The sequence below is a fragment of the Ranitomeya variabilis genome, chromosome 6 (genome assembly GCF_051348905.1).
Source record: "Ranitomeya variabilis isolate aRanVar5 chromosome 6, aRanVar5.hap1, whole genome shotgun sequence".
Classification (NCBI taxonomy): Eukaryota; Metazoa; Chordata; class Amphibia; order Anura; family Dendrobatidae; genus Ranitomeya; species Ranitomeya variabilis.
This window is the reverse complement of record NC_135237.1, coordinates 78,708,925-78,721,473: the sequence shown is the minus strand read 5'-3', so window position 1 is coordinate 78,721,473 and position 12,549 is coordinate 78,708,925. Positions and strand designations below refer to the sequence as shown.

The following is a 12,549-nucleotide window of genomic DNA, read 5'->3' as shown; positions in this document are numbered from 1 at the left end:
TCCTGTGTAATGAATTATTAACAGGTAGCATTAATATTCCATGTCCTTAGTTGTTATCATCTGGATTTTTCATGATTTTGAGGAGGTTATTATTCCAAGTTATGTGACTGATGTCGCAGAATAAATTACTGTTGGCAACATTCAGCTGACGGTTATTAATGTTTCTTCGCACAGTGTCAGATCCTGTAAAAATTGCCCCGAATTCAAGTACTTAAAGGGTTGTTGTGAAGATTGACAGTGTCCTAGTAACCCCGAACTGACCGCACTCCCAGGCTGCTGGAAGATGTAGCTTTACCTGTGCAGCATAGGAGAATGCAGGGAAACAGAGGATGGATGGTAATCTTAGTGAGTAAATGACACCATTGCTGTCTATACACATGGTAACACAAAACCCATTCTTAATTCAAATAAAGACACAAAGCCTCAAATTGGAAATCAATGGCTGTGGTGTTTATTCAGGGTGACATGAAATAAATTAATTGAATATTACCAATACATATCTTAATAAATAAATTAATACCAAGAATGTAATAAATTAATTAAATCATGCCAATAAATAACTGAAACAATCCACCCAATAGTTGGGCGATTTTACCCTCAAATAAACAACCACAACAAGGAAAGGAACGCAACAAACTAGGGAGGGCGATGCACAGTGACACCATCTGCAGCAAGTTGATGCTGCAGCTCTCTGGAGGTGGTCTGAGGATTGTCCTTGACTGATCTCACCATTATTCTTCTCTGCCTTTCTGATGTTTTTCTTGGCCTGCCACTTCTGGTCTTAACAAGAACTGTACCTGTGTTCTTCCATTTCTTTACTATGTTCCTCACAGTGGAAATTGACAGGTTAAATCTCCGAGACAGTTTTTTGTATCCTTCCCCTGAACAACTATGTTGAATAATCTTTGTTTTCAGATCATTTGACAGTTGTTTTGAGGAGCCCATGATGCCACTCTTCAGAGGAGATTCAAACAGGAGAACAACTTGCAAGTGGCCACTTTAAGTAGCTTTTATCATGATTGCATACACCTGGCTATGAAGTTCAAAGCTCAATGAGGTTACAAAACCAAAAAAAGTGCTTTAGTAAGTCAGTAAAAAGTAGGTAGGAGTATTTAAAACAACAAAATGATAAGGGTGCCCATACTTATGCACCTGTCAAATTTTGTTTGAATGCAGATTGCACATTTTCTGTTAGTACAATAAACCTAATTTCAAGGCAGAAACATTACTGTGTCCAACAGTTATTAGATATAAGAAACTGAAATAGCTGTTGCAAAAAAAACAATTTTTATAAAACATTAAGCTTAAGATTAATAGAGCAGGCGCTGGTAAGCCTGCAGTGCTCTAAATCAGATCGGTGATCTGACAGAGTGCTGTGCAAACTGTCAGATCACCGATCTGTGATGTCCCCCCCTGGGACAAAGTAAAAAAGTAAAAAAAAAAATTTCCACATGTGTAAAAAAAAAAAAAAATTCCTAAATAAAGAAAAAAAAAAAAATATTATTCCCATAAATACATATCTTTATCTAAATAATAATAAAAAAACAATAAAAGTACACATATTTAGTATCGCCGCATCCGTAACGACCCCACCTATAAAACTATATCACTAGTTAACCCCTTCAGTGAACACCGTAGGGGGAAAAAAAAAAAAACGAGGCAGAAAACAACGCTTTATTATCATACCGCTGAACAAAAAGTGGAATAACACGCGATCAAAAAGACGGATATAAATAACCATGGTACCGCTGAAAACGTCATTTTGTCTCGCAAAAAACGAGCCGCCATACAGCATCATCAGCGAAAAAATAAAAAAGTTATAGTCCTCAGAATAAAGCGATGCAAAAATAATTATTTATTCTATAAAATAGTTTTTATCGTATAAAAGCGCCAAAACATAAAAAAATTATATAAAAGAGGTATCGCTGTAATCATACTGACCCGAAGAATAAAACTGCTTTATCCATTTTACCAAACGTGGAACGGTATAAACGCCTCCCCCAAAAGAAATTCATGAATAGCTGTTTTTTTGTCATTCTGCCTCACAAAAATCGGAATAAAAAGCGATCAAAAACTGTCACATGTCCGAAAATGTTACCATTAGAAACGTCAACTCGTCCCGCAAAAATCAAGACCTCACATGACTCTGTGGACCAAAATATGGAAAAATTATAGGTCTCAAAATGTGGAGACGCAAAAACTTTTTTGCTATAAAAAGCGTCTTTTAGTGTGTGACGGCTGCCAGTCATAAAAATCTGCTATAAAAAATGCTATAAAAGTAAATCAAACCCCCCTTCATCACCCCCTTAGTTAGGGAAAAATAATAAAATTAAAAAAAATGTATTTATTTCCATTTTCCCGTTAGGGTTAGGGCTAGGGTTAGGGCTAGGGTTAGGGCTAGGGTTAGGGTTAGGGCTAGGGCTAGGGTTAGGGCTAGGGTTAGGGCTAGGGTTAGGGTTGGGGCTAAAGATAGGGTTAGGGTTGGGGCTAAAGTTAGGGTTAGGGTTTGGATTACATTTACGGTTGGGATTAGGGTTAGGGGTGTGTCAGGGTTAGGGGTGTGATTAGGGTTACCGTTGGGATTAGGATTAGGGGTGTGTTTGGATTAGGGTTTCAGTTAGAATTGGGGTGTTTCCACTGTTTAGGCACATCAGGGGCGCTCCAAACGCGATATGGCGTCCGATCTCAATTCCAGCCAATTCTGCATTGAAAAAGTAAAACAGTGCTCCTTCCCTTCCGAGCTTTCCCGTGCGCCCAAACAGGGGTTTACCCCAACATATGGGGCATCAGCGTACTCGGAACAAATTGGACAACAACTTTTGGGGTCGTAGTTCTCTTGTTACCCTTGGGAAAATATAAATTTGGGGGGGCTAAAAATCATTTTTATGGGAAAAAAAAGGATTTTTTATTTTCACGGCTCTGCGTTGTAAACTGTAGTGAAACACTTGGGGGTTCAAAGTTCTCACAACACATCTAGATAAGTTCCTTGGGAGGTCTAGTTTCCAATATGGGGTCATTTGTGGGGGGGTTTCTACTGTTTGGGTACATCAGGGGCTCTGCAAATGCAACGTGATGCCTGCAGACCAATCCATCTAAGTCTGCATTCCAAATGGCGCTCCTTCCCTTCCGAGCTCTGCCATGCGCCCAAACAGTGGTTCCCTCCCACATATGGGGTATCAGCATACTCAGGACAAATTGGACAACAACTTTTGGGGTCCAATTTATCCTGTTACCCCTGTGAAAATACAAAACTGGGGGCTAAAAAATCATTTTTGCGAAAAAAAAAAAGAATTTTTATTTTCACGGCTCTGCATTATAAACTGTAGTGAAACACTTGGGGGATCAAAGCTCTCAAAACACATCTAGATAAGTTCCTTAGGGGGTCTACTTTCCAAAATGGTGTCACTTGTGGGGGGGTTTAATGTTTAGGCACATCAGGGGCTCTCCAAACGCGACATGGCGTCCCATCTTAATTCCAGTCAATTTTGCATTGAAAAGTCAAATGGCGCTCCTTCCCTTCCGAGCTCTGCCATGCGCCCAAACAGTTGTTTACCCCCACATATGGGGTATCGTCGTACCCAGGACAAATTGCATAACAACTTTTCTGGTCTAATTTCTTCTCTTACCCTTGGGAAAATAAAAAAATGGGGGCAAAAAAGATATTTTTTGTGAAAAAATATGATTTTTTATTTTTACGGCTCTGCATTATAAACTTCTGTGAAGCACTTGTTGGGTCAAAGTGCTCACCACACATCTAGATAAGTTCCTTAAGGGGTCTACTTTCCAAAATGGTGTCACTTGTGGGGGGTTTCAATGTTTAGGCACATCAAGGGCTCTCCAAACGCAACATGGTGTCCCATCTTAATTCCAGTCAATTTTGAATTGAAAAGTCAAATGGCGCTCCTTCCCTTCCGAGCTCTGCTATGCACCCAAACAGTGGTTTACCCCCACATATGGGGTATCGGCGTACTCAGGACAAATTGCACAACAACTTTTGGGGTCCAATTTCTTCTCTTACCCTTGGGAAAATAAAAAATTAGGGGCAAAATTATTATTTTTGTGAAAAAATATGATTTTTTATTTTTACGGCTCTGCATTATAAACTTCTGTGAAGCACTTGGTGGGTCAAAGTGCTCACCACACATCTAGATGAGTTCCATAGGGGGTCTACTTTCCAAAATGGTGTCACTTGTGGGGGGTTTCAATGTTTAGGCACATCAGGGGCTCTCTGTTGTGAACTCTGTTTTGGGCTCCCTCTGGTGGCTCTTTGTGTCATTCTGCAGGTCTGAGGCTGGACCAGCTGTCTCGTTATCTGTTAGCTGGTTTCCTATTTAGCTCACCTGGACTATCAGTTATTGCCTGCTGTCAATGTCTTCAGTGCTATTTTGGAGCTCTCCTGCATGCCTTCGTTATCAGTCTCTTCAAGAGAAGCTAAGTTTTTCTTTGGTCATTTTTTTGATCATCAGTGTTCATATGTTTCTTGGTTTATTTTTGTTTCTTGTCCAGCTTGCTAATATGTGATTTCCTTGCTTGCTGGTAGCTCTAGGGGGCTGAGTTTCTCCCCTCACACCGTTAGTTGGTGTGGGGGTTCTTGTATTCTCAGCGTGGATATTTTGCATAGGGTTTTTTACTGACCGCACAGTTCCCTATCTGTCTTCTGCTATCTAGTATTAGTGGGCCTCATTTGCTGAATCTGTTTTCATTTCTACGTTTGTATTTTCCCCTTACCTCACCGTTATTATTTGTTGGGGGCTTCCTATATCTTTGGGGTGATTTCTCTGAGGCAAGCGAGGTCTTACTTTCCCTCTAGGAGTAGATAGTTTCTCAGGCTGCGTCGAGACATCCAGGATTTTAGGCACGTTCACCGGCTAGTGTGTTTGGTTAGGATCAGGTTTGCGGTCAGTCCAGTTACCACCTCCCTAGAGCTCGTGTCTATATTCATTAACTTAGCTAGTCCGTTTTGCGATCCTCAGCCACTAGGATCATAACAGCTCTCCAAATGCGACATGGCGTTCCATCTCAATTCCAGTCAATTTTGCATTGAAAAGTCAAATGGCGCTCCTTTCCTTCCGAGCTCTGTCATGCGCCCAAACAGTGGTTTACCCCCACATATGGGGTATCAGCGTACTCAGCACAAATTGTACAACAACTTCTGGGGTCCATTTTCTCCTGTTACCCTTGGTAAAATAAAACAAATTGGAGCTGAAATAAATTTTGTGTAAAAAAAATGTAAATGTTAATTTTTATTTAAACATTCCAAAAATTCCTGTGAAACACCTGAAGGGTTAATAAATTTCTTGAATGTGGTTTTGAGCACCTTGAGGGGTGCAGTTTTTAGAATGGTGTCACACTTGGGTATTTTCTGTCATATAGACCCCTCAAAATGACTTCAAATGAGATGTGGTCCCTAAAAAAAAAATGGTGTTGTAAAAATGAGAAATTGCTGGTCAACGTTTAACCCTTATGACTCCCTAACAAAAAAAAATTTTGGTTCCTAAATTGTGCTGATGTAAAGTAGACATGTGGGAAATGTTACCTATTAAGTATTTTGTGTGACATATCTCTGTGATTTAAGGGCATAAAAATTCAAAGTTGGAAAATTGCTAAATTTTCAAAATTTTCGCCAAATTTCCGTTTTTTTCACAAATAAACGCAAGTTATATTGAAGAAATTTTACCACTATCATGAAGTACAATATGTCACGAGAAAACTGTGTCAGAATCGCCAAGATCCGTTGAAGCGTTCCAGAGTTATAACCTCATAAAGGGACAGTGGTCAGAATTGTAAAAATTGGCCCGGTCATTAACGTGCAAACCACCCTTGGGGGTGAAGGGGTTAAGAACCCCGGAGTTGTACGGTAGCAGCTTGTCTTCAGCCCCCTAATGAAGTAAGCATGCACACTCACCTTACCCAAGCTAGCACGTTTCTTAGTTTATTAGCTCCCTAGCACTATCATAGTACAGGCATAATTTACAGTGATTATGGATAGAAAAAGGTTCCTGTGCCAACAACGCTCACAATAGACCTTATCTTCCCTCCAGTAAGAGAAAAAAGTTTAATTTCAATTGCCCAATATTTTGTCTTGAGCAATATTTGGCGTTGTACGTGAATCGTGGCTATACTTACTACTTAGCTTGGCGTTTTCCTGGTGTTTCCTCATTTCACTGTGTGACAACTGTCGTTCAAATAAGATTGATTGTATTTTTGCGTCTTTCTAAACATTAGGCAAACCCCTTATTGAAAAAGGGATCGTTTCTTAAAGGTGGTGTCGTATAAAGACAGTCTTTGTTCATATGACCTAACATGAGCCAAAAGAAGGAGACGCTCTGTAGAAGCAGTTCCCATTCTGCCTGATCCGAGCCGTATGTGGACCACATGGACCTCCATTTATCTGACTGGGCATCATGTAATACTACATGCCCTGCAGGTTGTTACTTCACTTGCTAAAGCAGCGAGGACAGTCAGATCTTAAAAGGGGGTTTTCTATGCAAAAGCAACCTTTTCCAAAATACAGTATATCCACCCTTTCTTAGTTTGCAAGGGGAAGTCATGTATAAGTCTCACGTGACTACAGATCAATGAATTTCTATGAATAATGTTTTATAGCATGAACAGTATACAATAATCCAACATAATAAGTGGAGTCACTTATTCTTCACTAGTCCCGAGTTACAGCTGTTATTCTGAGCTAAAAGTCCCCACCATCCTCTACTAACTCAGTATCTGTCCATAGTTTGCTTTTTTGCCTTGCAGGAAAAAGTAGTCTTCACCAAGGAATGAGAAGTAACCAGAAATGGTATAGACATTAGCCATTCGACCACATTCAACTTGTTTGGCACTCGTTTGCTGGCCTCTTTACACAAGCTGACAAACAGGAATGGGGTCAAAAATATCACTAATCCGATCATTCTGACCCCATACAGTACCATGTTATGAGCTGCACATCCTCTATTTATATGGGGCAATGTGCAGCGGTTAACACTGATTTATTTGTCAGCATAAAAGATCCGATCACTTGTTGAACCAGCATTTTGTTTATTCATTGGGTGATCTCCAGCATGTTCACACAGACAAATAATTGGGAATATGTAAAGGTGTTGTCCGGAATCAAAAACATATTGTCTAACTAATAATAATAATAATCTTTATATAGCACCAACATATTCCGCAGTGCTTTACAGTTGAACAATTTCAAACTCAACAGTCATAAGTAACAATGTTAACAATACAATAATTAAAGCAAAATAACTATCCTTACACCCTAACCACTTTTGTAATTTCCTTTATTACACAACACCCTACACTTTTTCCAACCTACCTAATCTCTAAATGTGTATTTTTTAATGTACTTCCTGTGATGTTTCATTTGTGATTAGTCTCAAATGTGATGTCACAGGAGGCTGGGACTGCACTCACTCCCTGCAGTGTCCATTGCCCCTCCTGGAACAGGATGTCACAGGGCGGTAGGTTGAAGTTACTAGTTTCTTGCATCACTGCGCCCTCTGAAGACATCCTGGATCCTGGGTGATGGATACTGTTGTTGATGTGAGTGCAGCGCTGATTCCCTACTTCTGTCTCCACTGTCATAGCTTCTGTAAATGAAGACAACATCAGGGGGTGGAGCTAGAAGCAGTGAGTGACACCACCGCCACACCACAGCTTCTATCACCGGCGTGAAACGAGTCGTCATTAGGGTGTGATGCTGTAAGCTGTGAGGGACACCAGCGCCGCCCCCTGATGATTTATTGAGGGTGGTGCTAGAAGCTGTTATCACTCACTGCTTCTAGCTCCAACCCCTGACAACATTTTCCTTCAGTTAAACGCTACGGCGGCGTTGGAGATAGAAGCAAGGAGCAGGCACTGCTCTCATAAATGCCACAGCGTCCATCACCTAGGATCTATGACATCTTCAAAGTGGGCACTGATGCCAGACACTAGTGAGTGACTGCAGCGCTGCCCCCCTGTGACATCCCATTCCAGGAGGGGCAATGGACACTGCAGGGAGTGAGTGCAGCCCCAGCCTCCTGTGACATCACTTTTAAGACTCCTCTCAAATGAAATGTCACAGGAAGTGCAGTAAAAAACACATTTAGAAATTAGGTAGATGGGGTGTTATGTAATAAAGGAAATTACAAAAGTGGCTAAGATGTAAGGATAGATGGTTAGAAAACACATTTTAGGTGGCGGACCTCCCCTCTAAACCATGTTTGCTATTTGATTTGTCTAAATATAACCCAAGCCGATGAGCACACAACATTTTTTTGAGACGGATTCTGCCTATAATCCGCTTGAAAAATCTCCCCATGAAGTAAAAAAAAAAGTGCACAGAAATGTCTGAAGCAGTTAAAAGAAATCATATGTTAATTCTTCACTCAACTTTCACTGGTAAAATTCCTTGATAATTGATTAAGGTAAATTAATCACCCCAGTTCAAATTACACTGTTTCCCAAATAGCACTGAATCTGGCATTCTGAAAATCACCTTGCGCATGTCTGGGACGTCTTGTTCGGCGCTATGTGGGAAATAGTTTTAATATGAAATGCAGTGAGTTATTTAATGATCCACATGTAGAATATAAAAATCTATATAATTTGCCCTTTATATGAATTCTATAGATAATGGTGTAGAATTACTGTTGTGTTGCACCTTTAAATATCCTTCACATGTAGTTGGTGAACTGATTGCTAACAGTTCACACAGTGAACCAAAACGTTATCACAATGGGCTATCAAAAAATAGGCTTTTCTTTTTATTTTGTTAATTGGTGTGCTGCCTCCGCAATTGTTTCATAAATATATATATACTAGATGGTGGCCCGATTCTAACGCATCGGGTATTCTAGAATATGTATGTCCACGTAGTATATTGCCCAGCCACGTAGTATATTGCCCAGCGCCGTAGTATATTGCCCAGCGACGTTGTATATTGCCCAGCCACGTAGTATATTGCCCAGCCACGTAGTATATTGCCCAGTGACGTAGTATATTGCCCAGCCACGTAGTATATTGCCAAGTGATGTAGTATACAGCACAGAGCCACGTAGTATATTGCCCAGTGACGTAGTATATTGCCCAGTGACGTAGTATATTGCCCAGTTACATTGTATATTGCCCAGTGATGTAGTATATTGCCCAGTTACATTGTATATTGCCCAGTGACGTAGTATATTGCCCAGTTACATTGTATATTGCCCAGTGACGTAGTATATTGCCCAGTTACATTGTATATTGCCCAGTGACGTAGTATATTGCCCAGTTACATTGTATATTGCACAGCGACGTAGTATATTGCCCAGCCCACATAGTATATTGCCCAGCCACGTAGTATATTGCCCAGCCAAGTAGTATATTGCCCAGCCACGTAGTAAATTGGGCAGTCACGTAGTATATTGCCCAGCCACGTATGTCACAGGTTAAAAAATAAATAAATAAACATATACTCACCTTCCGCAGGCACGTTGTAGTTCTGGCGCCTGTGTGGGGTGCTGGCGGCAGCTTCCGGTCCCAGGGTGTGATGACGTCGCGGTCACGTGACCGTGATGTCATGGCAGGTCCTTCTCGCGCAGGCGCGCAGGACCTGTGATGACGTCACGGTCACATGACCATGTCGCGGTCACATGACCGTGACGTCATGGCAGGTCCTTCTCCCAGACCATCCTTGCCACCGGAACGTGCCGCTTGCATGGACCGGCCGGAGCACCACGAGGAGCGGGAAAGGCGGCGGAAGGTGAGTATATAATGATTTTTTATTTTTTTTATTATTTTTAACATTAGATGTTTTTACTATTGGCACTGCATAGGCTGCGTCAATAGTAAAAACTTGGTCACATGGGGTTAATAGCAGCGGTAACGGAGTGAGTTACCCATGGCATAACGCGGCCCGTTACCGCCAGCATTAACCCTGTGTGAGCGGTGACCGGAGGGGTGTATGCGGGCGCCGGGCACTGAGTAAGGGTAAGGAGCGGCCATTTTCTTCCGGACTGTGCGCGTCGCTGATTGGTCGTGGCAATGGTCGTGGGCGTTTTGCCACGACCAATCAGCGACTTGGATTCCATGACAGACAGAGGCCGCGACCAATGAATATCCGTGACAGAAAGAAAGACAGACAGAGGGACAGACAGACAGACGGAAGTGACCCTTAGACAATTATATAGTAGATATATATATATATATATATATATATATATATATATATATACAGACAAATTTAGTGAAAAAATCACATATATGTGTATATATACTGTATGTGTGTGTTTGATATTTTCACTAAATTAGTCTATTCATAGTTATCTAACTCTATCTAGAAAAGTGAAATGGTGAATATATTATACCAATATAAATAATCACTAGATGTAAGGTTTTATTTGTTTTTGTTCATTCAGGAAAGTTTCCAGGAGAAGGAGGGATTGTAGCACCAGGAATGAGCTGCCATTATACTGTACGGTTTGTTCCTGATTCGCTGGCCGATTTTGAGGATTTCATACTGGTAGAAACTCAGGCTCCGTATCCTGTCTTAGTACCTATTGAAGCAAGGAGACCTCCTCCAATACTGACAGGTAATGCTAATTATACCCAATCAAGCAATTCATAATATAATGATTTACTATTAAAGGGGGTTCTCCGAGAAGTAATCCAAGATGACTGCTGTCACCTATTTAATGCTGCAACCTGTCCTAGGCACGCATGAAGAAATGCTGCTCAAAGAACATGTCCCCGAGTTACTATATAGCTCCCATCAGGCTGAGGAGCAGCATTGGGAATGACAATAACTGATCTCCTCACTCAGGATGGCAGGTTTACAGCAGGAAACAGAGCAGGAGGAAAAAAGAGGCTCTGTGATTCTCCAGTCTCTGTGCTCTACTGGTATCTGTCAGCATGTCAGACAAATAATCAGAAACGCTTGGAGGCCCTGGATGAGCAGATCAGGACCGCTTTTTTCCTTCTGCTCTGTGTCCGGCTGTAAACCTGTCAGGCTGAGTGACAGATCAGTAAAACTAGTTCCCAGAGCTGCGCCTCAGCCCTATAAGAATTATTTAGAGATGATTTGCACCAGATTTAAACTCTGCTCATCATCATAAACTGCATCAATATCATTCTGAATATGTTAAATGAACCAAATTGGTTTTGTTATGGAACCTAATTTATGTTTTCACTATTTCCCTCCAGTCAAGAACCAGGATTACATAACTGTGCTGTACATTTGTAGGACGAAAGCTTTCATAAATGATCAATGTACATAACTCCGTGACATTATCCTGCACCTTGTTTGCCTTACACTAAAAAAATAGATATAATGAAGATTACAGTACTATAAAACTCCACAGGACAAAGCCAGGAAGCAAGAAATTCTTCCCTACTGGAACTAAATGTTGACTTGCCCCACTAGCGTCCAATGCTTCGGTTTCCGTTCATTTAAATCCGTATTCATTTCTATTCACCATTGCTGTTTCTCCAGTTTTCTGCAGTATTTTGCTTCTTTTTGGTGGCCTTAGTATTTGCACCTTATGCTCTATATGTTTTGCTACTTTTAAGTTGTCTTTCTTTTTTAAGTCTTTTCTTATTTTTTTCTTGACAACTTTGCTTATCCAGATGTTGTAGATATATTCATGACATGCGACTTTTGCCAAATGTCCCATTTTTTTATGTCACATCTTACTCCATTCTTCCCCTGGAGTTAGGTTTCTGGAGGAGTTTTTTCGATTTTGTGCACTTTTCAAAGAATTTGCGACTTTTGGTGCTGAAAATGTGCAAAAATAAATGGCATTTCTTATCTTACACAGAATTTATGAACCACATGCACCATGTTGAAGAATTTAGGTAAAAAAAAAAGTCAGCAAATTCAACATGACAATAAAAGATAATTGACTTCAATAGATCACAAATAATGAATCGGATCATGTATCTTTAACTCATTATTAATTAACTGCTTAGTGACATCCGCTGTACATGTATGCACTTACTGTATGGCGCAACCTCAGGAGCTGAGCCTGCTACATACAATGTGGGTGCTGGCTGTATTTCTCAGCTGACAACCAAGAGTAACTGCTGTGATCAGATCTAGCTCGGATCACAACCATTTCATCTTGTACATGCTTCCGTCAATCATGACAGCAGTATTTAAGAGATTAGGAATGTGGATGAGGGTCGTTTTGACTCCCAGTGTCTAATCTGCAACCCGATTGCTTGGGGGAATAGAGGGGTCTTCAAAACAGCTGTGTGCCCATGTCTGATTTGTTACTACAACTGTATGACTGGTAATTGCAGAAATGATTCTCTTCAAGCTGTCAGGCACACTATAGGGGATACCACCCAATATGCTCATTCTTGACTACTTAGTGAACCTATAATTATACTTACTCTATTGTTACATCTTCCCCTGATGAAGCCTATGCTAAGAGGTAGAAATGCGTAGGAAATGGCTGGGGTTCATTACTACAGGGCCACACTTGGGTACTGCCCTTGCTATGGCGGGAGTCCCGCATCCAGGACACGACAGGGGATATTAGGGATGTTACCCTTCCACTTATCCTCTTCCTCCTACACTGTCCT

The 12,549-nt window shown here is 40.9% G+C and overlaps 1 protein-coding gene across 1 annotated transcript in view; it reads left to right on the top strand.

Moving 5' to 3' along the window:
* Nucleotides 1–12,549, top strand: part of DLEC1 (DLEC1 cilia and flagella associated protein) — a 144,864-nt gene that overhangs the window by 84,265 nt on the left and 48,050 nt on the right. Inside the window, exon 10 of the mRNA XM_077268701.1 lies at nucleotides 10,383–10,556. Within this exon, the coding sequence (XP_077124816.1) occupies nucleotides 10,383–10,556 (174 nt within the window). The remainder of the gene's footprint in view (nucleotides 1–10,382; nucleotides 10,557–12,549) is intronic.